This window comes from Columba livia, chromosome 18 (assembly GCF_036013475.1).
Source record: "Columba livia isolate bColLiv1 breed racing homer chromosome 18, bColLiv1.pat.W.v2, whole genome shotgun sequence".
Lineage (NCBI taxonomy): Eukaryota > Metazoa > Chordata > Aves > Columbiformes > Columbidae > Columba > Columba livia.
Genome location: NC_088619.1, coordinates 11,544,452 through 11,570,216, shown reverse-complemented (window position 1 = coordinate 11,570,216; position 25,765 = coordinate 11,544,452). Strand labels below are relative to the sequence as shown.

The window sequence follows — 25,765 nt, the reverse complement described above, 5'->3', positions numbered from 1 at the left end:
ATGAAGCTGTTCTGTGCACAAACGCTGTAAGTTTAGAGGATAAATTTTGTGAAAACGGGAAAAAACTCAACACTTCCAAGACTCATTTAGCCAAGGAGGCAGAGAGAAGGGCTGTCTTGCTTTCTGGTCAGCGACTCAGCGGTGTCATCGTCACTTTTCCCGCATCACCGGACCCTCCCACGCCCCAGCGCCTCACAGCGCTTCCCCAAACCAGACCCGGCCCCTCCGCAGCCACTTGTCGCCGTGTCCCCCTCGGCAAGACAACCCTTTTCCCGGTTGTCACGCCGCTCAAGCCGCTGCAGGCAGCGATGAGCCCCCCCAGATGTGCCCCGTCCCCCAGATGTGCTCCCCCCTCCCCAACAGCTGCCCGCGCTCGTCTGATGCAACCACAACATCACCACGTGGCCACGCACAGCTGTTCACCTCCGCCAGCCAATCGCAGCCGGCTCCGCCAAAGCTGGAGGCGGGGCCGTCTCATCTGCCTCCCGCGGATAGGTTAAACCGCGCGTCCATCCGCAGATGGCGCGGCCCCTCCGACCAATGGGAAGCGGCACCGCCCCCGGCCGCCTCCTGCGCGGCGGAGCGGGCCGGGGCCGGCGCGGGGGCCGGAGCGGGCCGAGCCGCCGCGCCCGCTCCATGGAGGCCGCGGCCGAGGCCCCGGGGGGGCCCGCGGTGCTCAGCTGCTTCTCCTACAACCAGGACTGCACGTAAGCGGGGCGGGAGCCGCGGGGCGAGGGGGGAAGCGACGGCAGCGCGGCGGTGGCCGGGCGGGGCCGGACGGCTCGGAACGGGGCCGGCCCTACGGGAGTGACCCCCGGAGGAGGCTCTTCGCTCCCTTCCAAGCCCTGGGGATCCCTCGGCCCCGTCTTGGGGGGCACCTGGCTCCCCATAAACACCCTCCGGTGCCGCAGGTTGGGTCTCTGGGAGCCCAAGGGAAGCAGCAAATTTAGAGGAATCGCCGTTTTTCCCCTCCCCAGCAGCTAGGGGAGCATTTTCGGATGGCTGGAGAAGTCACTTTGCCCAGGGGTTTTGTCCCCTGACCTGTGGCCACTCTGTCAGTGGCCCGGTTGCCCAGGACTCAGTTGCTCTGTGTGAGCAGCCGGTGCTAAAGAACCATTCCAGGACAGAGGGTTTTCTGGGAGCCTCTCACCCTTCCCTGTGGTTCACCTGCTTCCAAACTGATCATTTGAGAACCATTTCCAAGTGGGACAACAACCATCCAGCAGGAGCGACTGCACAGTCCAGAGCCGAGATCAGGTCACAGGCTATGAGATAAGAATCACAGACACCACTCACACCTGTCAATAGCATTACCTCTGCACTTACTGCGTCTAAAACAAAGAGCATTTTGATGGGCAGCAATGTGGTGCTGACGTGAACCCGCTGGTCACTGCCCCAAACACTCTGCGTTGGTATTCTGGGCCAGCTGCTGATTTAAGACTGAGATGCTGCTGGTTGCTATATCTGGAACAGAACAGAGCCAGTGCTTGGCATGGCTGTGCCTCGCATTACATGCCTGCACACACCGCTGTTAGCAAGAGCAAAGCTCCTACAGCCCACAGAAATCAGTGTTCTTCTACAGGCTACCTCAGGATTCTTGGTTTTGCCACCTTCCATGCTTTAGGTTGAGAGTAGAAACTGAAGTCTTGCCTTCATGGATCACTGTGCCAGAAATTACACCTTTCCTCTGCAGGGACTCTTGCTGTCACCTGGAGGCCACAAGATCTAAGCTAACAAGCTTTTTGTCTTGTCTTTGCAGCTCCCTGGCAATTGGAACCACAACTGGATACAGGCTTTTCTCCTTAAGTTCTGTGGAGCAACTGGACCAGGTCCATGAAAGCAGTAAGTCTCCTGTTTCGCTGCGGTGGAATATGAGCTGACAGACTTTACCTGTGTTACTGCACTTCAGTCTGCCTGGAGGGGCTGATCCTGCTCAATGCCACCGCACACGTGGCATCTGTTTCTGCTGTACCCACACATGAAGAGAGGGACAGTTCTGGTTATTGCCCTGTGCACAGCAGCCGTCAGAGCAAGCTGCAGCCTTGGAGAAGCTTCTGAACAGCCACCAATACCTTCAAAGTTGAAGGAGTCCCTCAAGTTTAGAGTCCAGCTTATTTCTCCCTGTTGTCAGTCTGACAGCAGCAGTTTCTCCTACAAACCAGCGCTCAGAGGTAGTTCAGCACTAGGATGTTTCAGATCTGCAGACAGGAGACTGCAGACTCCCAGCACGGATGCTGGATAACTCACAGGCTTTTAGCCCAATGTGGTATTTACAAGCAAGATGTTTTTAACAGGTTTTCCATGTAAGAAGGTCATTCACAGCAGGCTTTCAGCTATTAGCTGTGCTCAGAGCAGCATGCAATGGCTTCACAGCCCAAAACAAGACAGGCCTCACAGAGCATGTACTCTGGTCCGGGTCACACCACAGCCAGAAGTGTTTCAGCTGAGATGCACCCAAGATACACCTCCCAGCTGGGAGATGCTACACTCTCTCTGCTGGCCATGGAGGGAGCCTTGGCAACCAGACAGAGCTGCATTATCTGGCACAGAGTCCAGGTTCCTTTCTTCTTTAATCCCCCAGGGCAGCTCAGCTCCTGTACAGCAACAAGCCATAGACATATTTCAAAAGTATTTAGGATTTTGGATTGCCCCCAGAGTCAGACCAAGGGGCAAAGAGAAACAGATCCCTGCTGGTGACACTCTGGAGGTAACAGGAGCAGTGCAGGACAACCCAAGCACTGGTCACCCACCATTCATGACTATCTACACCACAAGTCACAGCCCCTGATGATTTAGGTAGAGGTCCCCCAGGACCATTGCAATGGTGCCTCCTCCACACAACAGGAGGTGTCCCAAACATGGTCTCTGTAAGACACACCAATGCCCACCACAGCCCCAGAGACAGGGAGGGATTAAACAGAGCAGCATTCCCTAAAAAGACTGGGAGAAATCAGACACCATGGAGAATAAACAGTGAGTTACACACAACTTGTTCCTTACCTCAGAAAGTCCCAGGTTGCTCACACCCTCCAGGAAAGGCCCCAACCAAACTGATCCTCTTCTCCCATAGTTGAGCTCCTCCTTTTTATATTCCCTTCCCAAGGATTAACTACAGCTGGAGGACCAAGGATTAGCTTCAGCTGGAGGGCCCTGACAGCACTGTCAAAGGGGACTGACTTAAATTCTGCCTTCAGGGGAAAGTTCATTAACTCCTTCCTGCTCTGACCTAAACACTTTGTGCCAGGTATGAAAAATTTTTAAGAGAAGCAGATGTTGAACACGTTCACACTGAGTCTTCCGACCCAATTCCCTTCTGAGTGTCACTGGTTGCTGCAAACAAACCAGCCATAAGCCAAGCTAAAGACTGTCTTGCCTTCCTTCTGTTCCCAGATGAAATCCCAGATGTTTACATCGTGGAACGTCTGTTCTCCAGCAGCCTTGTGGTTGTAGTCAGTCATGCCAAGCCACAGCAAATGAATGTCTACCACTTCAAGAAAGGGACAGAGATCTGCAACTACAGCTATTCCAGTAACATACTGTCCATCCGGCTGAACCGTCAGGTAAGAAGCTGGGGAGGTGGGTTAGGCAGACTTGTCCCACTCCGGCTCTTTGCTGGTGTTGACTTTGCAGCTGGGAACCCGCTGCCTGGGTGGGTTTGCACAGGGACAGAGATGTGGGGCTGGAGGGGTCAGTTCTTGTCCTCTCTGAGCAGCTCCACTTCAGGCTCGGTGACCTCTGACAGAGGAGCAGGAGGGCTGTGGATCTACCGCAACTGTTTGCTTCGGTCAAACGAAGCTAAGTCCTTGTTTTCCTAGCAGGTACACAAAGGCTTTTTGTTGTCTGCCTTCTTGCCTATTCAGCACACAGCTCTGCCAAAAAAACACCTTTTCATCTTCCTCCCTCCCCGGGATTCCACATCCTGACTTCAGTCCCACCTCTGCCATCTTGGTTGCAAATGAGACCTTCAAAGTCGGTAACAAAACCCAGGAGTAACTTGAACTCCGTGCATGAGGCGAAAGGCTGCTGCTCCAGTACTGCTAGCGGCTTGGTTTTATTTTTAAAGGTGTAGAAAACATTCAGGCCACTTAGAAGGAGGCTTTTAGAGTGTTATTCCCTGAACTGACACAGCCTCATGAACCCCTGAGCCCTTTTGGAGGATTTTAAGTCATCTTTTCTTCTCATCCATAATTATTTTCAAAATATATGCCATAAGAAGCAGAGGACATTTTACAATGAAGAAATAAGCAGTCTGTGTAATTGTATATAATCAGCCTCTCCTCAGTTAGCAACACGGAGTCCTGCAGTAAAGCTCTCCCATAAGGAAACTCTGGGTTGAGTTTCCAGTAAAACTGTGTTTGACCAGAAGTTCCTGTACTACAATTAAATCTGGCCTAAATTGATTTTTTTCCACTTAAGCCTACGACGGAGCTGGCCAAATAAGGACTTCCTTTGGATTGCAGATAGATGTATATGTATAAAAATAAACTGGGAGGTTCTGCTTAGCAGCTCTAGGAGATTAGTATGAGAAGAAAATAAGTTCAGGCTTTTCCCCGTGTGCTGCGCTGGATATTGCCTGAAGATGATGCACAGGCCCAGCCGTGCATCTGTGTTCCTTGGCTGCTCTGTGAGCTTGGGTTCAAATCCTGGGCTCTAGACAAACCTGGAGAGATCAAAAGATGCTACAGGTACTTGGGTATATAGAAGAGAAATTGGTGTTTCAATGTACGTTCAAGATCTAAACCGGTGGCAGTTGGGTTCCGCTTGCGCTGTGACCTCTGAATCCCTTGCCTGGGCTTCTGTGTGAAAGCTGCACTTCATTAAAAGTCCACAGAAAGCCGAATCCCATACAAGCCATTAACACAGGAAAACAGCGGCAAGGAAACCAGGAACAGGTCTCAAACAACTGGTGCGTGTTTCGGTTTGACCTCTCTGGGGGAAATCCTCCTTGTGCAAACGAACAGGTCCCTCGGTTGTCGCTGATCTGTGGGAATTCTTGGTTTCAGGCTCCATTATAACTCTGAAGTGTGTTAAGGTAGATCAGGATTTGTCTCAAAGTGAGGAACCTGCCCTCCCCAGCTCCCGGGGAGCTTCTTCGCCTGCTCACCTCCCACCCCATCGCTTTCCTGGATTTTGTCCCTGTCAGTGCCAACATATCTCGCTCTGGCTGTTTTGCCATCATCTGGAAACCTCCCTACACCTGTCCCATCAACAGCAGCGCGTTTCGGAGTTCTGGGAAAGCACGTGGTGGCTTTGCCGAAATCAGCTGTATAAATACGGCTCTGACGGTCTCCGCTAGAAAGTTGGTGCCTGTTACTGTAGAAAAGGCAAAGTCTTCCTGGAAATGCAGAATGGCTCTGACACAGCCCCAGATGCTGTGGTTAGCAGGAATAGAAGTGGGAAAGAGTTTGATCCGAGAGTAATGGTGGAGCAAGGCGAAGGTTTTCTAATGTGGGTGTCTCAAGTAGTGACTAAGCTCCGCATTTAGATACTAAATAAGTGGCCTCATTTCTAAAGAGGTGGAGGCTTCCTGGACATGGATTTGGGTGCTCCAGCTTCAGGATGGATGGAGTCTGGCCTTATGGTTTTATTGGGAGGTTTTCAGCACTTCTGGACACTTGGCACTAATGTAGGTGGACTTAGAAAGCACAAGCCTTCAGACAGATCCAAAGCCCAAATCCCGCCCCCCAAAAATGCCTCTGTGGGAACACACAGAGCTCTGGACCAAGCTGGGAACAAAGCTGAGCGGTCACGGAGACAACGGCCCAATGCTGAGGTTATAACATTCAGATTCCTTTTTCCTTTCTGCCTTTCCTCCCATCGCTTGGCAGCTCCTCCCATAGCGGCGGGTGGGTGGCTGTTCCTGAGGAATTCGGCACAAGAGCTACAAGCACATTAATTTGGAAATACCCTGCCCATCTGCCGAGGTGGTGTAAATACTCGCTGTGAAACGCTAACCGCTGTCACTGCCGCTGAACAAATGTTTCCCAACTCGGTTTTTATGCAATTCCGCTGCACAGCTCAGGGCACATAAAGCAGATTCTTGCCTGCTGATGCCAAACGGAAAAAGAAACATTAATTTGCTGAGCGGATGCAGTAGGTTTAGCAGCAGTGGGAGGCACATCACCTAAATGTTCACTCCTAAGTCAGGAAGAAGTTGGGGCAAGGGACATATAATCCCATCTGTAGGGACGCTGACGGGCAGGACTGGCAGCCTTTCTGCTGCCTGGTCTTTATGATCAAAAAGTAAATTGATATGAAAAGAACCGCAAAGAAAAGTTCAGGTTGGAATGGATGGCAATCCAGGCCCAGCAGCTGAGGTGTAACGCTGATGTATCTTCTTGTTCCTGGGGCCTGGGCTTGTGGAAAATCAGCTCTTAGAGTCACAGAGAAGCAACAGATGTTTTATCTGCTTTCTACCGCAAGGCCAGACACAGGCAGCTCTCAAAAGCAGAGTCATACAAAATCAAAGGCTGTTCAGTGAGAGGGGATGGGGAAGCAGAAGAGATCATGTTTCTGTTACGTTTCAGTGCGTGAGAAATTCCCGTTGAGTTTTTTCTGACAGCAAAGATGTGCCCGTGCTAGTGAGGTTCTGTGCATGTCCCTTGTGTCCTTGCAGAGGCTGGTGGTTTGCCTGGAGGAGTCAATTTACATCCATAACATTAAGGACATGAAGCTTTTGAAGACTATTCTGGATACACCTCCAAATCCAACAGGTAAGCATGGGAAAGGCAGAGAGCAGCTCTGTAGGAGATTTGCAGAGCCACAACACTCATGTGAGAATTTAAACCAGACTGTGGTTTGTGGATCCTAATTCAGCATCGGGGAGCCAGAAATACATGGAAGCAGTCAGCTGGGCTTGGGAGAGCAGAAACCCTGCCTTGTGCTGAGCAAAACCCTGCCTTGTGCTGAGCAAAACCCTGCTCTGTACTGAGCAAAACCCTGCTCTGTACTGAGCAAAACCCTGCCGTGTGCTGAGCAAAACCCTGCCTTGTCCTGAGCAAAACCCTGCCTTGTGCTGAGCAAAACCCTGCCTTGTGCTGAGCAAAACCCTGCCTTGTGCTGAGCAAAACCCTGCCTTGTGCTGAGCAAAACCCTGCCTTGTGCTGAGCAAAACCCTGCCTTGTGCTGAGCAAAACCCTGCCTTGTGCTGAGCAAAACCCTGCCTTGTGCTGAGCAAAACCCTGCCTTGTGCTGAGTAAATGCACCAACAGAGCAGAAATGGTCAGCGTGGTTTGACTTCACCTCCCAGGTTCAATCCCTTCCTGTCCTCGCACGGGATGTCTGTGCAGCTCACAGCTTCCCACGATCAGCCTTTACTCTCTTTCACAACCAGGAAGCTGTAAGGCAGGCCAGGACTGTAGCTTCCCTCCACATAAAACAAGCTGACACTCTCCCTGCGGGGCTCCCTGCCCTTCCTTCACCATGTCCTGCGGTCAGAGGTTCCCGTGCTGTCTCTGCTCCCCAGACCAAAGCTCCAGCCGAGCTCTGCATTCCCTCACACCTGAGGTTCTCTCTTGGCCATGGACATAACGCCAAGGTAGAAAGCTCCTGTGATCACTGACAAGCTTTGGCTCAGCTCCCAAAGTGCTCAGCGCTGTGAGGATCACCTGGAGCAGCAAACGCAGCCGGCACAGCGCTGAGTCCCTGCCAGGGAGTTCCTGGGCTGCCCCGCTATTATTCCGCGCGTGCTGCAGACCCGAGGGGCAGGGCAGGTGGCTGCAGAGCGGATCCTCTCTGCGAATCCGGCTTTCCTGCTCCTGGGAGAGGAGCTATTTTGAGCTGCGGAGAGGGAAGCTTGGCCGAGCGCCCGCGGCAGCGCTGCCGCTGTGACAGCCCAGCCGGTCCCGGCTGCAGCATCGTCACACGGGTTGATGGAGAAGTCACCGATGTGCTCACGCTCCGGGGCTTTCGAGAGCCGCTCTTCCGGCAGCTCCCCTGACCTACTTCAGGTCTCAACAGATGGCTTCTCCATGTGGATTAAACATACTAAATACTGCAAATATAATTAAAGTTTAAAAAAAAGCCCAGCAGCGGCAGGAAGGGCAGGAATACCCAGGCCTGAAGCTGTTCTGCAGTGGGGCTGGGTGATCAGGTTGTGGTTTAAGAGCGACAGCCATCAGCGCTCGCCAGGCCAGGATGAAGCTGCTGCGGATCACAAGAATTCATACGGGCTTGATTTTTTTTTAAACCCTTTTACCGCAGCAGCTGTCATTGCAATGAGCTGAGTGACAAGTGCTGTGCCGTGTGTGCTGCCTGTGTCCCTGGACCATCTGCTTTGGTCCCACGCGTGACCCTGAGGCCAGCGTGTCGCGAGCACACCAGCCTCACTGCTCCTTGCACAACCCTCTTTGGAGCGGGGATCAGTGGTGACGGGGTGTAGGAGCACACAGCAAGTGTGATACACCCCAAAGTGTGCGCTGAGGGCACAGTAAGGACAGGGATTTGCTGCATGCCCACCAGGCAGTCACAGTGGGATCCTTGTTCCTGGCCAGGACCTGTCGCTTGCTCCAGCCTCCTCTGTGCAGGAGAAGAAAAAACCCCACACGTGTTTTTCATGTGTGCTCAAGTGTGTTGTTTTCCATGTGGCTCATGTCAGGGGTAGGATTTACACCAGGGGGTTTGCAGCGCTCACGCGTGGGTGCACATCTCGGGGACAACCGCAGCTTTGGAAGCCACCTCCTGTGGCTCCCCCCAAGCCCCAGCTCCGACAGGACCTGCTGGCTTTGGGGCAAGACCAGGCTCCTCCAATGCAGTAGCTCTTTTCCATGCTGTTGAAAGAATCCACCTGTAATGCGGCACTTCCAGAGGTGCCATCCTGAGCAGAACCAGCTTGCTGCTGTGTGCACCAACCCTCACCGGGACTGTGAAGCCACTGAGAGCAGAGGAGCATCTTCAAAGGCTGCCCGTGTCCCTTGTGATCCTTGTTCTTTGTTCGGCCCTGAGGTCAGCCCGCAACACTCGCATCTGTGTTTTCCCCTGGCCTGGCTTCCCGGCCGCCTCTCCCAGGCAGGCGGGAGCAGAGGCAGCGGGTGACTCACTCCAGCCACTCAGAACTTGCTTTGTTTAGCTCCAGCACTCTCCAGATCCCCCGCTTAGAGAAAGGGCTGCGCTCATCCCCTCGTGCTGCCCGGGCTGGGGGAAAACCACCCTGAAAAGATACCCTTGCTCATCATGAGCGGAGTCTCTGGGTTCTCTCTGCCTTCCTCCCATCCCTTCCTCTTCGGGTGCCTTTTGCTCGCCTGCACTTTGCTGCTGCCTCGCCTCTTCTCCCCGGTGTGTGCATGATGTCAATGCCTCTGATTGATTGATGGCGAGCGGATCCCTGGGGCCTCTGGCCGATCCTGCAGCTCCTGGCTCTGCTGCGGTCTCTTTGTTTAGTTATAAACAATGACCTAAAATGAGAGCTCCAGCCGATCCTTCCCCGGGCCAGGGCCGTGTCCTGACACAGCGGGTTGCACAGCATGTGTGTGCGTGTCCCTGTGTACGGACGTGCACATTTGGGGTGTCTGGCAGTGTCCCCCGCAGCCTTTAACCCCGCGGCTTCCCCCGCACGAGGGACAAGGTGGGACCCCCGGCGGGGGCCAGGAAGCTCGGGTCATGCTGAAGCCTTGAGTCGGGTTTGGGAGGACTGTGGGGACGTGGTGCAGGAAGCGAGACCCATGTGCGTGTGACACGATTCACTGGGGTGGGTGCTCAGACAGCGGCAGAAATGAGAGGCAGGAAGATGCTCTTTTCCAAGGTCACCTGGGGGCTGAGCGGATGGACACATCCACCCATCCCTGTCTCATCCCGTAATTCCTGCTCACTTTGAAAGGGATGTTTGGGAACCTTTATACTCTTGTTGGCATAAAACCAGATGGCTGTTACGGGGGAGAATTCCTCCTGTGGTTAAAATTTAGCTACGTTCAAGTTCCTTGTCAGTCAGAAACTCCTTGTACAACTGTGGTGTTTGCTTTGCCCATCTCTGCTTCCTTTTTCTGTTGAGAGAAAAAGGAAACGGCGCTGCCCAGCCCCACAGCCGCTGCTCATCGGAGCTTCTGACCCGGCACCCACACCCTGCGCACATCTGGAGGTGCCCAGATGTGCCTGGGCATGAGCTCTGTGAACTCTGAGACTCAGCTGTCCCCTGCTGTGTTTCATGCACCTTCTCAAAGGGGGTGGTGAAGGGGGAGAAGCCAAGACCATGCCCAAAAGCAGGACCTGGGTTCCTTCAGAGCAGAGTTTTGGGGAGGACGGTGGCAGCCGTACTGTCCCATGCCAGCAGGTGTCCCCACGGCCGAGGCATTGCCAGTGCGCAGCGGTGCCGAACGCTGCCCCAAAATGAGACAGAGCCTGAACCCCCCACCGTGTCTGTGGCCGCCTTTCTGCTTTCCATCCTCCACCAACAAACAACCTCAGCTGCGTCCTTCTCGCCTTGCCAGGTCTGTGCGCTCTCTCGATCAACCACGCCAACTCCTACTTGGCTTATCCCGGCAGTGCGACCAGCGGAGAGATCGCGCTTTACGATGGAAATACTTTGGTAAGTGTGAAGCTCGCCCGTTTGGATACCGGCGGGGACTGAAAACAAACAGAACCACAGCAAAGCCAACAGGGCCTTTGGGAGGGATGAATAAATACACTTCACCGAGCTTGGCTGCGAGGGAATTGCGCGAGGCTGGCACGTTCCCCATCCCCCTTGCTTGGACGCCTTTTTGAGATCAGGACATCCACCTCCCAGGACAGGATATTAAGGGAAACGTGACCTGTTACCCCACAGCCCAAAGGCCCTGGCACAGGGGTTCTATATGGGGTTCCTATAGGGGATGCAGCAGCGTATCACGTGGGATTGACGCGACCAGGATGGGTTGGAGCTGCTCTGGGTGCAGCTCAGGACCTGGAGCAGCCCCTTTGCCAGGTTGGGAGGGATGCTGGACCTTAAGTCATGGAGAGGGCGAGGTGTCCAAAGCCCCCCCTGAGGAAATGTGTCCCTGGCTGGGTCACGATGATCTGCTGTGGATGCTGTGGGTTACATAATGCTGTGGCTCTGTACGTGCTGCAGATCTGCAGCAGGGGAGGAGCAGAGCGCGGGGAAAACACTGTGGCTGCTGCCAGAGGTACCAGCGAGGGCCTGGGCTCCCCGCAGGCGTCACGGTGGTGGCTCTGCGGCAGGATTTGCTGTGCAGCCAGGAGAATTGCAGGGAAAGCAGCTCTGGCTCTGCACAGAGAAATGCCAGATTTTGGAGAGGGCACAGTCACAATCCCGCAGCCTGGAGAGGCGTGGAGCTGGGGACCTCTGCCCCTGCAGTGAGCTTTCTGTAATCACACTGGCTCTAACAGGTGAGGGGTGAGCTCACGGCAGGGCAGAAATAACTGCTGAGGATGTTGAAGAGATATGACAAGTGCGACACGATCCCACGAATCCGTATCTGCAGGGAATGCCCTTACACGGGCTGGGGAGCAACGTGTCGCTTTGCACTCACGTTACCTTCTGCCCTACAGAAAACAGCCTGCACCATACCTGCCCACGACGGGCCTCTGGCTGCTCTCACCTTCAACTCCACCGGCTCGAAGCTGGCGAGCGCTTCCGAAAAAGTGAGTGGGCACCTCCGCGAGCACCTCCCCGCTGCCCGCGCCCTCTGCCCACACTGGCACAGAGAGCAGGACTCTGAGCTGCCTGTTCTTGATCACGGCCAGCAGAGGAGGGGCAATAAAAGGACTCTGACTTGTAAGAGGCCAGCGTATCGGGTTTGAATCGATCCTGGCTGGCAAACAGGAGGGGCCTTTGCACGGCCTGAGTTTCCTGGGTGTGTCAGAGGAAGGGCTGTCGCTCTTTGCCCAGCTCCTGCGTGATCTTTCCATCTTGCATTTTTTGCAGGGCACAGTCATTCGTGTATTTTCCATTCCTGGTGGGCAAAAGCTCTATGAATTCCGGCGAGGGATGAAAAGGTCAGTTCATTCTTCTGTTGGTGACAAGTACACAGAGGGCTCCCCAAGCAGAAATGTAAACACAGGGACGGGGCAACGTCAGATCCTGGTGGCTTTGGCATCCTTTGCAGAAAGAAAACAAGAGCAAGTATCTCAGATAGAAATGTCACTGTGCCAGACGGCCACACTGTGCCCAGCTGCCTCCGGCAAGTTCAGTGATTCAGTTCAGTGTGTTACAGAACAGGGCGACTGCAGAGAACAGAGGTAGATTCAGTCCGGTAACTGTCCTTCCTTGTTTCTTACTTGAAATAATGAAGTCCCCAAAGTTATCAGCCCAACTCTTGCCCTCTCAAGGGGGTGCTTTGAAGCTACTGAGTCATTTGCACAGGGCCCAGGTCTCAGTGGTGGGGATGGGCTGTTGCTGCGCTTCTGCAGGCTCCACCAGATATGTGCAGTAGAGCCATTCCTTCAGGAATGGACCTACTGAATGGGAGCTCCTGTCCTCTGTGAGCAAAGCCGAGCTGTTCCTTGAACAGCATGCCATGAACTGACCGGTCCTGTCTTTGCTTGGCCTCAGGTATGTGAACATCAGCTCCCTGGTGTTCAGCATGGATTCCCAGTTCCTCTGCGCTTCCAGCAACACCGAGACCGTGCACATCTTTAAACTGGAGCATCTCACTGACAGGTGAGGGGGTGAGCCTGGGTTAACCCGCCTGCCCCAGGGCCGGCTGCGCTTCGGCCGGCTGGGCTCCATCTCCTCACCCTGTGCTCTCCAGGAGCAATACCAGCTGCAAACTGTCTCTTTGGCTTTGTGTCCTGAGGGACTTGCTCCTTGGGAAAGCTGCAAACTGTATCCCATCTCCTGGCTGTGCTGGGTTTATGAGCTGCCACTGTCCCCTGCCCGTGTATCCAGCTACACTGGTGCACAATGTGTGCTCCAAAGAAAGCCTTCGCGTGTCAGATCAGGATCGTTTTGGCTGTTCCCAATCTGTTCTGTCATGGCTGCTGGCGGTAGCCCCACTGACGCTGCTTTGTGACCCCCGCAGCCGGCCAGAGGAGCCTCCAACCTGGAGCGGTTACATGGGGAAGATGTTCCAGGCTGCGACCAACTACCTCCCTGCTCAGGTATCGGGCATGATGAACCAGGATCGAGCCTTTGCCACCGTCCGACTCAACATTTCCGGACAAAGGAACATCTGTGCCCTTTCCACGTACGTATTGACATCTGCAGCCTCTCAGCCACACCAGCCCTTGAGCAGACACAACTATCTCTGCCCAACACCACCACCCTGGCCCCTTATCTCGCACCCGAGCCGCGTTGCGGGTGTGTGCTGTGTCTGTGCGCTGTGTCTGTGTGCGTGCAGTCTGGGCTCACGATGCTTTTCTCATTAGGATTCAGAAGCTGCCTCGGCTGTTGGTGACTACATCAGATGGACATCTCTATATCTATAACTTGGACCCACAAGATGGAGGGGAGTGTGTATTAATTAAGAAACACAGGTAACTGTTCCTCCAGACACATCTGATATAGAGGCTGATCTTTTAAAACATGAAGGGAAATTTCACCTGAACACACAAAATCGAGCTGTAGGAGCAAGAACATTAGAAGTGACTTTGATTTTAGCTGCCTGATCCAACAGCCATGGGTGGGAACCACATCAGCAGGTGGGGACGTGGGGCTTCTTGCAGGAGAGAGCGGAGACATCTCAGATCCCCAGGCATCTGTGGGGCATCTCAGCCTCGAGAGGTGGGCAGGCGGTTCCTTAGGAGATGCGTCCAGCAGCGCAGCGCTGAGCACCGTGGTGGCAGGAGGGCACAGCACCTTCTCCAGGCATGACTGGGTGCTGGAGACCTGACTTTGGGGGTAGGATGGTGTGGAGCAACGCTGGGACCTTCCCTAAACACAAACCCGCACAGACATGCCTGCAGGCGTGCGGTGCCAGAGCAGAGGCTTCCCCGCTGCTCTCCGCTTTGTATGCAAATTCGATTAAGCACGTAACCTCACCCCCCAACCCACCCCCCACATCTGGGCTACTTGGCTCCAGATGTGAAGCCTTTGGGGTGGGGTGGGATGTAACATGTGCTCTAAGCCGGGAGGTGGCCGACAGCCAGGAAAATGCCAGCAGTTTTTTGTTGTTGTTTAAAAAGCCACAAAACAAAAGGCACTTGAAAGCTGCGCTGTCCAGCGTGCTCCGGCCGCCCTCGGCCCCGCGCCCGCCCGCTGCCGGCCCCGAGCGGCCCGGCTCCGTCTGCGGGTTCCTTTGAGCATTGGAGGAGTGAAAAGGGCCCTTGGGTCATGAGTTACGTTACATCATAACTATATCTCTGCTCAAACTCCATCCTGAACTATCCAGGGCTGCTTTTTCCATCTAGCCCACTCCTGTTGGAAGCCCTTTGGAGCCCCCTCTGTGATTAGAAACACTGTTTGCCTTTGTAACCTAAAGCTTTTGTGGTCAATCTGTTCCCTTCTATTCCCGTGCCAGCATTGTCCTCTAGTCCAAGTGGTGCTTTCCCTATCTTCTGTTTCCCCCCCACTTTCCTTGGAGAGCACGACGCTCTCCTCTGCAGCGCTGCGGGGCTGCAGGCGATGCCGGGATGCCGGTGGGTGATGTGCTGCAAGGAGATGTGGATGCACGTGCTTGTCTTAGCTGGTGCTGGGGGAGGAATGGTCAAGACTGGGACTAATTCTTTTCCCCTCTTTTGCTCCTGTGCAGTCTGCTTGGCTCAGGAAAGATGGAGGAGAACAAAGAAAATGACCTTCAGCCTCCGTTACCTCAATCTTATGCAGCAACAGTAGCCAGACAAAGTTCAGTGCCTTCAACTTCGACCATGCCAGGTAAGCATCATGTCTGCCCCTTCCTCAGCCAGAAGCAAAACAGCCACCTTGGACAAAGTGGAAAGTCCCCAACCTCCAAGGGTTCACCCAGAAACACCACGTGTGCAGTGCAGACTGGAGCAGCAGGATTCTGGAGGTCACGCGGTTCATCTCCTGCCCCCCAAAACAGGCCAGGAATGTTCTGCTTTGCTTCCCGGGCCCCCTGGCCAGCGCTGCTCCTCCCTGCACCACAAATGGGCTCGGCAGTGGAGTGGTGGCCACATCCGAGCTTCACCGTTTGTCAGGCAGCAGCTGTTGCCCGGCTGGTTTCCAGGAGCTGAAACTCTGGGTGTAGAAGTCAGATATCACGATTTTTTTGTGGCAAGATCACTGCAGACTCTTCCAAACCTGTTACACCTCACCCTAACAAAGCCAGCACTAAATTGTTTCAGGAGAAGACTGTGTGACTGTCTCATTATATTCCTGAGTCTAAAGGTCCATGTACAGATGTGGATCCTATTCTGAAGTTGGTGGTTATGTTCATGGTCGGTGGAGGAAATTTTCTGCCACAGGAGCCCCATGCAGCCCGTTCCCTCATCTCTAGTGTTGTTGGAGACGTCCTTCTTCTCCACAGTCCCCCAGACATGTGCCAAAAAGCCAGAGAAAGCAGCTCTGTGCTGAAAAGGTGATAAAATAGTGTCTTTGCTGGTTGTTTCCGGACTCCTTCCATCCATTTCTCCATAACATTTTGTGTTTTCACTTGGACAGGTTACTCGGAGGACGGTGGTGCCCTGCGAGGAGAGGTTATCCCAGAGCATGAGTTTGCAACTGGACCAGTGTGTCTCGATGACGAGAATGAGTTTCCTCCTGTGAGCATTCGGGACCCCTAAAACTGCAATTCAGCCCTCATGATAAGAAGAAAGTATTAACCTCTTACAGAAGAGATACTGGTGCCCCCACTTTGTCCCAGCTCACTGTGAAGCCTAAAATAACTAATTAAGTTATAGGGACAGTGCCAGGAAAATTACACCCACCACTAAGTGGCAGCTGGGGATGGGGCAGAGATGATCAACCCTAATAGCCAGAGGTGGATCTGAACAAACTTGTTGAATTAAGTGCTGATCCAGAATGGCATTCAGATCCAGATCTAACCTTTGTGCCCTGTGCAGATTTCTAGTATTACCAGGAATACCTGTAATTTGACCAATACCATTGTTCAGAAATAAAACCTTAATACTCCTGGTTGCATTTACAGTCAGTAGTATTAGTTTATAGAATGCAGCTGGGGCATACCTGAACCTCACCAGGCTCTTCATTTCCAAGCTAACTGAAAACTCCTTTTCCAAGTACAAACATGAAAGGCATAACAATTTTAAACAGTTTTACGAATTTTATATGGTACTTTTTCAGTTACCATTGGAAGAAGATACTGGCTTTTTAAAATCTAACCTAAGCCTGGCAGTGTCTCTCCGGCTCCCTTTCCTATTGCACGTGCATTTATTAAGCTAACCCCTAAATGGACAGATGTTGGTACCGTGCTGTGATCTGGTTGTAATCAGCAGCGTCTTTGTAATAGTAATGCATTTGTTCAGCAGAGTATTGTCATGGATTTCAAGTTGTACACTTGGCAGACTTTCCAATCCCTTACTCCGTTTTTACGTATCCTGCTGTTGGAGTTTTGCCAGGGGAGGAGGAAGTAAAGACTTTTATCGGGATCCCGGGATTTGTTCCATATGCTGAGGCCGACCTTTGTGAGGCACTTCCCTATCAACTGATGCAAAGCGTTATTTAGATAAAAGATGACTAGCTCGTGACTCCCTTTGAAACAACACTGCCTAAATCCAGCTCAAATCACTTCAACCTTAGCCCAGTTCTCTTTTGTAACCTATAACATAACCTGTTCTAAGCGGAGAACCAGAGTTTTCCAGTTGTCCTTCTCCATTACCCAAGGAAGATACTTAAAATGTCCCCACTCTGGTCAAAGTCCTGTGGCCATGGAGGATCCGGTGGTCCCAGGTCCCTGGAAGGAGCAGCAGGGCCAGAGAAAAATCCTCTGCCAAACCTGCTCTTGAAATGTGTGGTTTGGGGACAAGCAAATGCCAGCGAGCAGGAGTCCCGCTGCTCCTGGACGAGCCTTCCCGCTGGGACCATGCCAGGAAAAATCCGCCCCAAACCCCCGTGGTCCAACAGCAGGAGCTTCGTTAAACGGACTTTGATCTGTCAAAGTGATTAACCTGACAGAGCCGCTTACACGTGTAGCGTTAAGGAGGAGGTGGCGTGGGAGGGAAGGCGCTTTCCAAAAATACTCCCCGATGTGGCGGTTTAGCAATTGGAGCTTCCAGGTGGGGTCTCCGCAGGTGGGACTTTGCTGTGGCCCCTCCGGTGCTGCTGGTGATGTGTTGTGCATCTGGTGCGCTGGCTCCCGCGGCGCGAGGGCGCAGGGATTGCTGCTCGGGATGTTTTGATGCTCTGAATTTCACTGAACTCCGCTGTTTTCTCAGCACTGAGATATTTGGTCTCAGTGACGCGTTCAAGGGGGGTTTCAGGCATCGGTCACTTCTGCGCGGAGAAGGAGGGAGAGAAAAACCTGACCTTATCCAACAAAAATGTTTTGACAGCATTCTGCTTTGTGGAAACATGGGAAGGGTTTTGTTTGTTTTCCAGTGTGCAACAAAAAGGACGTTTAAAAACCTCAAAACTTGTGACAAAATGGAATATTCACCCGCAGCCCACGCCACGAGTATGGCTTTGAACTTGGACATCCTTCTGGAGAAACAGCCGCGCTCAGACCCAGCAGTTCCTCTCCATTTTGAAACATCTTGCCTTCCCCTGACCTCAAGCAAGACTTCAGAGCTGTTAAGAGCGAGGAAAAGCAGCTTCGGTCTAACATCAAATCTGTTGCTGATGGTTGAAAACTGCCTCTTCATTAAACGGGAGGAGGGACAGATCAGAGGAGAGATGAGAAGCCCAAGGAGGGCTCATAAAAAGTGGCCTCAAGAAGAGCGAATGTGGATGTTGCTACAGATGGTGCCAGGGCTGCCGAGGGATCCTGCTGCACGAGGTTAAACAAGTTCAGTGAATGCCTCTTGCTTCCATCGCTGGGGTGGATTAAGAGCTTTCAGTTCTGCTGGTGATCTCGCACAGAAAGGACTCGGGTGTTGCTGAGATGGACACAGGCTGGAGCCTCAGTGAGGAGAAGGGACGGGAAGAGCAGACCCAGCTCTGGCTGCAAACAGTGGCGGCGATGACGGCTGTTTTCTGGTGACCTGCCCCAGCAGCTGCCACTTCTCTGTGGGTTTTGCAGTGCCAGGGAGGTTTCCAGCGCTGTCGGGAGCTGTTGGTGTGTGCACCGCTCGTCCCGCTCCACTTTCGGGGTCTGCGATCATGGTTCTGCCCACCAAGGCACAGTCCGAACCGTTTTGGTGAGGTTTCACAAAGTAAATCCTCCAGGATTCAGTAAGCAAGATGGTCCATGTGGACAGGAGGAACGCAGCCAGGGAATCTTATTAAAACTTCTGGGATTCAGTAGGAAAGGTGATTTCTTCCAGCAGATTGCCTGGTGCATTTCTAGGCATACATGACCCGTTCTGCATTTGGCTGCACGCTGAAGCTTGTTGGCGTTGGGACCAGAGTTGATGTGAAGACTTTATCCAAAGAGCCATTTCATTAAGCCAGGCTGGACTGCAGATAGCGGTCAGCCCCGCAGAGGCAGCTTCCCCTCACTGGTACACAGATAGTCTTTAAAAACATCGTTCACATCAGTTTTTCCCAGAAAGGGCTGTGGGGCATTGGAACAGGCTGCCCAGGGAGTCACCATCCCTGGAGGGTTGGACAGACAGAGATGAGGTTCTCAGGGACATGGGGCAGTGCCAGGGGTGGGTAACGTTGGACTTGATCTTGAGGGTCTCTTCCATCCAAAATGATTCCGTGATTCTAAGCAACCAGGTTGCAGATGCATCTCCAGCTCCATGGGACCGCTGTTTGCCCAGGTTCCTTCTCGCTGTTTGCCGGACGGTGTTTCGCTCATTCTGTTGCGCGGCTATGAGACACTAATGATTTTTAAGTGATTTTTTTGAACAGTTGGCTGTTTGCAGAGGAAAAGCCATAGATTGTGCAGTGAAGCTCTACTCCTCATCACATTTCACGGGGGATGAGCAAGTTTGGTAGAACCTGACTGGCCTCTCCTTCCCCACGGCAGCTCCTGCCGCGGTAGCTCAGACCGGCATTTTGGGCAGCTGGGGCTTGCAGGATTAAGTCCAGCTTATCAGTCCGTATCTGGTGTCCTTTGGGAAACAGGCAATCCAGTGCCAACACCTGTGCCTCGAAACTGGGCAAGGGATGGTCCTGAAGCCTTGGAGAGACAGATCCCGAGGAGGAGCTGGCACAGGTCTCCAGCCTCGTCCCGCGGCACAAGTGGCTGATGTGAAATGGTTCGGGGTCCTCGCTGCTGCCTGTTCGTTGTGCTCCTGCTTTGCTCTTTCACTCAGAAGTTTTGCTGATACTTAGGCTTGGCTTCCCCCCCGCCTAATCCAGTCTAACGTGTAGATGTTTAACTCTGGGCTCCATCCGGAGACCCCGGAGGGACGCGGCGATGCACGGCACATACACCTTTCCCCTCCTGCCATGCCAGGAGATGAATTTTTTGGGAGGACTTAGTGATACAAACGGACTTCACCCCCAGTCATTGAATTCCTGCTCAGCCCAGTCCCAGCCAGAGGCAGGACACACTTATCACCCAGCCAGATGGCTCCTGTTCCCAGGACTGTAAATTTGGGGAGGGGGAAGAGTAAATAAATAAACCGCTCGCAAATCTGCCTCTGAATGGAAAGTAAAACACTGCAGGACATCCCTCCCCCTTCTCCTCCCATGTGCGTAAAACCAACTTGAAACACAGCCTGTTGCTGGGAAAAGTAAGGCCGTTCTGTTTTGATTTTGGTAGATAATCTTGTGCCGTGGAGGTCAGCCGGGCAAGGCGAAGAGGTCGTGATGAGAAGCAAACATCCGCGCTTAGGACAGCTGCTGGGAAGTGCTTTGGAAAAGCCAGGAGTTTCGAAGAACGCGTTTGTGAATCCCCAAGACGAGAAAAAAATCCAATCCAAGGTGGGCCACTGCTTTTTCCTCCGATATGTTTAAGTGAATACCTGGCCCCGCCAGCCCCTTGTTTTAATTCGTGTCTGGGTGGGGTGTCAATGTACTGTATACACATCGCTATAGTTAACAAACTATATGTTAGAACCACAATGTAAATGCTAATTTAATCAGATTTGTATGTAACCAGAATTTTATATACCCATTTGTCCCTTTTCTAATTTATGCTGGTTTATGTGTATAAATGTACGTCTAGGAAGGTATATTAAACTTATGTCTTTGTACAGTATATACGTACTGTTTTACCCAGGCAAAGTATTTTTGCAGTGATATTAGATGCCATTTGCTATGTTTAAAGAGAGAATAAAGTGACGGTCTGGCCCTGGCAGTCCTGCTGTTCTTTTTGGGGCCCTAAAGATGTCAGTCTTGATTAAGTTTTATCCGTGGGAGGGTGGGTTTGGGGGGCTGGTGCGAGGACGGTGGCTTCCACCCGACCAAGCTCACACAAATCCACGTATGGTTGTTCCACAGAAAGATCTGGGTGCGTAAATCGGAGTCTAAAATTGTTTCAGAAAACCCCCACCCTGCTGCTGAGACATCCCGCTGGTTTCTTAAGTTTCAGTTGCAACCTTCGGTTTGGCCTTTGCAGCTCCCCAGGGCTTTGCACCTGCCCAGAACCGCCCCACCAGAGCTGTCTCGCCCCCTCCTCTGGGTTATTAACATAACCCCATTAATAAGCCTCCTGTGGGAGCTGGCGGGGCAGGTGCTCCGTTTCCCAGAGCCCTCACCTTGTGCCAGCTGGGACGTTTCTCTCTGCAGCTACACATTTCCAGGGTCTCAGCACCAGAAGGGACATTTGCTCAGAGGCCCCGTCCTCCCCTGTGCTCCCACCAGCCGCTCCTGTAAGGTCCATTTTAGAGGAAAGCCAAGCGGATTGCCCAGAGGAATCCTCTCCCGAAGCCAGATCTCACAGAAGGGTTTCAATCATAGAATCAGAGAATGGTTTGGGTTGGAAGGGACCTTCAAAGCTCACCTGGTCTAACCCCGGCCATGAGCAGGGACATCTTCACCAGCTCAGGTTGCTCAGAGCCCCGTCCAGCCTGGCCGGGGATGTCTCCAGGGATGGTTCATCTACCACCTCTCTGGCCAACCTGGACCAGGCTCTCACCACCCTCAGGGGCAACAATTTCTTCCTCATGCTTCGCCTGAATCTCCGCTCCTTTAGTTTAAAACCATCACCCCTTGTCTTGCCCCTAATCCAAGCCTTTGCTCTTTCTCAGCTGAAGAGCCCTACAAAACCCCTGCCTGCTTCCATGTGCCACCAGGTACAGCAGTGGCCATGCTGCCGAGGTGACAGTCCTGCTCTGCACCAAGGGGACCCTCCATGTGCTCCCCAGACCCACAACTAACCCACCTCCAGTGCCACAGCACTGTCTCCTTCTCTGGAGACATTCAAAACCCACCTGGACATGTTCCTGGGCGACCTCACCTGGGCGTTCCTGCTCCAGCAGGGGGATTGAACTAGATGATCTTTTGAGGTCCCTTCCAATCCCAAACATACTGTGATACTGTGACCACAGCCTCCGTCCCTCTCCTGCAGCACAAGCGCCCCGTTCACACAAACCAGACCAGGGACAGGAGCAGCCTGAGTGCTTATTTGCTTAAAGACAAAGCCGTGTTGCTCTTCTTCCCGTGTGATGCTCCAGGACGGCTGCGTGTGTCCCAGGCTGGTGGCACCGGCAGGCCACGTGCTGGGCGTTACAACAGGGGGTGGCAGCTGCGTCTTTGGAGTAATCGGCAATGGAGACATTGTCTGTGGCGATGTCCTCCAGAGCCTGGGTGTAAGCCCTGCTGATGGCAGGCAGCACAGCCTGGTACTCTCTGGATGCCACATCCAAAGGCTCCTGCTCCTGGATGTCACGAGCCAGATTGAAAATGAGGGGTGGCTGGTGGTGCTGAGCTGGCCCGACGCTGCCATCGCAAGCCATCGCCCCTCCTGGGGAGGAAACGAGAGAAGAACGCTGCAGTCCCGGGCAGCCCAGGGCTCACCTTTGTGTTCCTCACCCAGTCCCACTGTGTCCCAGCTCTGGGATCCCGGGTCTGGCTGAAGGTCTGAAAGTGCTTCCGAGGCCACCAACCCCCCATCACACAGACACGGGGGCCATGTGCTCATCCTTCCTGGGTTTGCTCTGGCTTGAATTAGCCTGAGTTGGTTTTTACCTGTTATCTGCATGGAACCAAGAATTCCAGAAGTTTGTTGGTTTTTTTTTCCCCAGACTTTCCGATCTCTACAAGGGACACGGTACCTGTGGTGTAAAACGCCTTGTACTGCGCCAGCCGCAGCGTCTCGATCTCGCCGTCCTTCCCCGCAGCCCCGCTGTTGGGGTGGAGCAGAACCTGCAGGAAGAACAGAAATGTGGCAGAGAAATCCTGCTGTGTGACACCCACTCCCTCCTCGGACAAGACTCCATCCCACCCGCATATACATTTTATACAGACATCGTTTACAGAGACATCATTTATAGAGACACCACTTATAGAGACACCACTTATAGAGACACCACTTATAGAGACACCATTTAGCCCCTGGACTCTGCGCAACCAACCAAGGTTTGCTTCCTGCAGGGTGCGTGACAGCAAAAGGGCACTAAGAACAGCAGCATCTCTCTTGCGCCTCCTGGCCCTGCACACAGGACCCCCCAAATTCACCTCCCCAGACCCGTTCTACCATAAGAAAGGGTTGGTGAAGGTGCAGCAGCTTTCAGCAGAGCAGGGCAGAGTATTCGGGAGGCAGGATGGTGAGGTGCTGGAACGTCACCCCCGGTCCATCGCCACTGACTCACCCCGCTGTGCGAGCGCTCCCTGCCCTGACAACAGCCCAGGGAATGGGGGGAGAAGGAAGGGAAGGAGGGAAGGGTGGGTCAAATCTCTCCCTTTCGGTATTTAGGACACTTGATCCGCACAGGACGACTGCTTTGGCACAGGGGAGCGAGCAGACAAGTGAGCTGGACGCTTCAGCGGGCTCGTCCGTCAGATAATATCGGCCGTGGAGCCAATGGCTTCACTGAGGGATGAGTCACTCGAGGTTTCCTCCCTGGGAATTGAGTTTAAAAGTGATTCAAGAAATTTCCACTGTGCTAAAAATTAGAAACATCTGCTGAAGTTGTAGGCAGCTGCCGTGCCAAGTTTAGTAACAGCGATCGCAGCTGATCAGCGCGGTGATGCTTCAGCAGGTGCCCGGCGCCGAGTCCTGTCCCGGCACCCCAGGCACCCCCTTTTGTCACCCTGCGAGGTCACCCCGAGGTGTCAACCCACTCTGTCACCCCGAGATGTCAACCCCACGCTGCCTGGTCCGGCCAGTTGGTAACTCATCCAAGAAATGCCAGGATTCAGGGCGGTGGGTGATTTTCAAACGCTCTCACTTTCCTTGATTGCCTTCCATTGCAATCTAAGAAAATAATACACCTTCTGGAATTTGGTTCAAAAGTCATGCTTAAGGGAAAAAAGTTCAAGGTGTAAAGTGGCAGAGGTGGCGCAGTATGATCCTGCTACAAGGAGGAAACCCCTGCTATAGAGTTCCCTTATGCTGATGCTCCTTGGTGAGAATAAAACAGCTCCAGAGCAGGAATCAGCAAATATTCAAGGGCTCGTGATGCCAAGATACCAGGAACTGCACCAATTAATCCACTTGCAGCCCCAAAGCTTTGCCTGCACCTTCAGCAGTGCAGCTGGGACGCTGCCACCTCGGTGTCGGGCGCTCAAACCTCCTTTGCTACCAACAAACCTGCCTCGGAAAACTCCACGCTAAGAAAATCTGTTATCATCTACTGCCTAATTAAGGAGCTTGTTTTGAATAATCATTTATAGGTCTGCAACCATCCTATTGATTTGCGACTTTGTCATTTTAATGAAAAACAAACAAACAAACAAAAACACAACTAGAAAAGGGGAAAAAAAGCCTTTTCTCCCCTGAAATCTCCTCTGAACTCGGTGTTCCAGGCTGTTTGCACAAGCGTGGGGAGCAGGCGTGCACCCCCCTGCCATTAACCTCCTGGAACGAGCTCATTTATCTGACACTGGTACCCTTGATACACGCTGTAGGATGTGTTTATTTTTACTGTAAACAGCCTTCGCTCAAAACAGGACTTTGGCATCACTCCAGCCCCGTCCCAGGTTGTGCCGAGTGCGCAGGATGGGACCCCGAGCAAGGTCACCCTGGGCAGCTCGTCCCCACCCCGGGGAGCTCGTCCCCACCCCAGGGACCCTGGTTTGGGAGGCAGCTGTTGGTGTGCGGAAACCGGGGGGTGTGACGAGCAGAGGAACTGCTGTCGGGAGGATTTGTGTCAAGGAAAACCCTCTAACGTCAAAGGGCGGGCTGCTGTCGGCCGCTCGTGAGCGGGAGGTGAGAGGCAGAGACAAAAGGGGAAGGAGTGGGGACAGGGATTTGCTCCTGGCCACCCCCTGGGGTGCTGTGTGTCCCCCACAATGTGCAGTGTGTCCCCACTGTGTCCCATGGCTGCGCAGGCTGCTGGATCGCATCCCTGGGGATGCTCCATCGAGGCTGGGACAGGCAGGAACAACCCAGCTGTGCCCCCCAGCTCCAGCCCTGCAGGGGTTCATTCAACCCTGATTGCAGCACAACCCCCCAAAAAAGCTCTGAGTGGGGGTGATGCTGGGGGACTGGAGGAGCTGGTGGGGTGTAGCGCCTCATGACTTTATTCCTTGGTTTGAAATGCACAGGAATGGCTGGTGTGGGTCCTGCCCCTTCACCACAGCCTGGCACCCAGCAAACCATCATCCTCAACAAAACCATCATCCCCAGCAAACCATCATTCCCAACAAAACCATCATTCCCAGCAAACCACCATCCCCAGCAAACCATCACCCCAACAAAAGCACCATCCCCAGCAAACCATCATCCCCAGCAAACCATCATTCCCAGCAAACCATGATTCTGAACCATCACTCCCAACAAACCATCATTCCCAACAAAACCATGATCCTCAGCAAATCATCACTCCCAGCAAACCAGTATTCCCAACAAACCAGAATTCCCAGCAAACTGTAATTCCCAACAAGCCATAATTCTCAGTAAACCATTGCTCCCAGCAAACCACGATTCCCAACAAACCATCACTCCCAAAAAACCATCATTCCCAGCAAAGCATCATTCCCAGCAAACCACTGGTCCCCCCTCCTGGCATCACACACACAAAAGAGGGTTAATCCCAAGGAGCACATTGGAGCGCCCTGGCCGCATCCCATCCGCTTCCCTGTGTTATCTCATGGTTCAGCAGAGGGTTCCATAAATACAAAGCAAATACCAAAACCCTGATGGACACAAAAAGCAAATCCAAGATCCCCACGGGGAGCTGGCTCATGGTGCTCGCACGAGGGTGGACTTTAAAAGCAAAATCAGGCTTTATCTGCGAGACTGGTATTGAAGTCACTCTTCTGTTTTCTTTTCTTTCTGCAAAAATCTTGTGCAACTCTGAGAAAAATACATCGCCACACTGCTTGTTCTGCTAACTGGGTTTTTTAGGCTTAAAGGAGCTGTCAGCAGCTTTTGTATGGGCAGAGCTGCAGGGTACGGACGGGCTGCCCCACTGGAACACCGGTAACATGAATGGTCCCAGCCACAGAACTGGAAGGAGAGCTTTGTTATATCTCTATCTATCAAGATAAATAAAGAGCATACAGTCAGGTCCGAGCCTCTGAGATATTTTGTTCCTCATGCTGGCAATGGGAAATTAGACCCACCATGCTGGGCACCGCGGGGCTGCCGTGGGGACGGGCAAGCCCGAGCCAAGCTGCATGCACAGGCATTTTCACCTCTAATCCCAGATTTATGGACAAAGTGTAAAACAACTCTTTGTTAAACCAAAAGCCTCTTTACACCGGTATCCTGAGCCGCGGCACAGCGCCTGGCTGGCCCCCTCTTCCAGGCCAGGGGATGAT

At 53.1% G+C, this 25,765-nt stretch overlaps 2 protein-coding genes across 9 annotated transcripts in view; one reads left to right on the top strand and one right to left on the bottom strand.

Moving 5' to 3' along the window:
- Nucleotides 1–542: 542 nt before the first annotated feature.
- WIPI1 (WD repeat domain, phosphoinositide interacting 1) lies at nt 543–25,512 on the top strand. Of its 2 annotated transcripts, XR_010467076.1 has the most exons (14): nt 543–707; nt 1,760–1,842; nt 3,391–3,560; nt 6,617–6,713; nt 10,422–10,519; nt 11,479–11,571; nt 11,855–11,925; nt 12,482–12,589; nt 12,951–13,115; nt 13,297–13,404; nt 14,619–14,740; nt 15,488–15,588; nt 19,659–19,819; nt 22,084–25,512. XR_010467076.1 is itself a non-coding variant. In XM_065035011.1 (13 exons), exons 1-13 carry the CDS (start codon nt 637–639, stop codon nt 19,704–19,706), a joined length of 1,335 nt encoding a protein of 444 aa, XP_064891083.1. In that variant the 5' UTR covers nt 543–636; the 3' UTR covers nt 19,707–20,195. The 2 variants fall into 2 exon arrangements, 1 of the variants encoding a protein (XP_064891083.1); XM_065035011.1 differs by lacking the exon at nt 22,084–25,512 and having other exon boundaries at nt 19,659–20,195.
- The window catches only part of ARSG (arylsulfatase G), a 38,418-nt gene continuing 32,601 nt past the window's right edge, over nt 19,949–25,765 (bottom strand). For all 7 annotated transcript variants that reach the window (XM_065035006.1, XM_065035004.1, XM_065035007.1 and 4 more), the window contains 2 exons: nt 22,114–22,204; nt 19,949–21,803 (listed from right to left, as the gene is read on the bottom strand). In XM_065035006.1, the coding sequence (XP_064891078.1) occupies nt 21,213–21,803; nt 22,114–22,204 (682 nt within the window). In that variant the 3' untranslated portion in view covers nt 19,949–21,212. The remainder of the gene's footprint in view (nt 21,804–22,113; nt 22,205–25,765) is intronic.

Bases quoted from the DNA above. Each gene is read 5' to 3' on its own strand.
- WIPI1 (XM_065035011.1), top strand. From the start codon at position 637: ATGGAGGCCGCGGCCGAGGCCCCGGGGGGGCCCGCGGTGCTCAGCTGC. The intron at 11,572-11,854 runs GTGAGTGGGCAC...CATTTTTTGCAG, and splicing joins TGGCGAGCGCTTCCGAAAAA to GGCACAGTCATTCGTGTATT. The intron at 13,405-14,618 runs GTAACTGTTCCT...GCTCCTGTGCAG, and splicing joins GTATTAATTAAGAAACACAG to TCTGCTTGGCTCAGGAAAGA.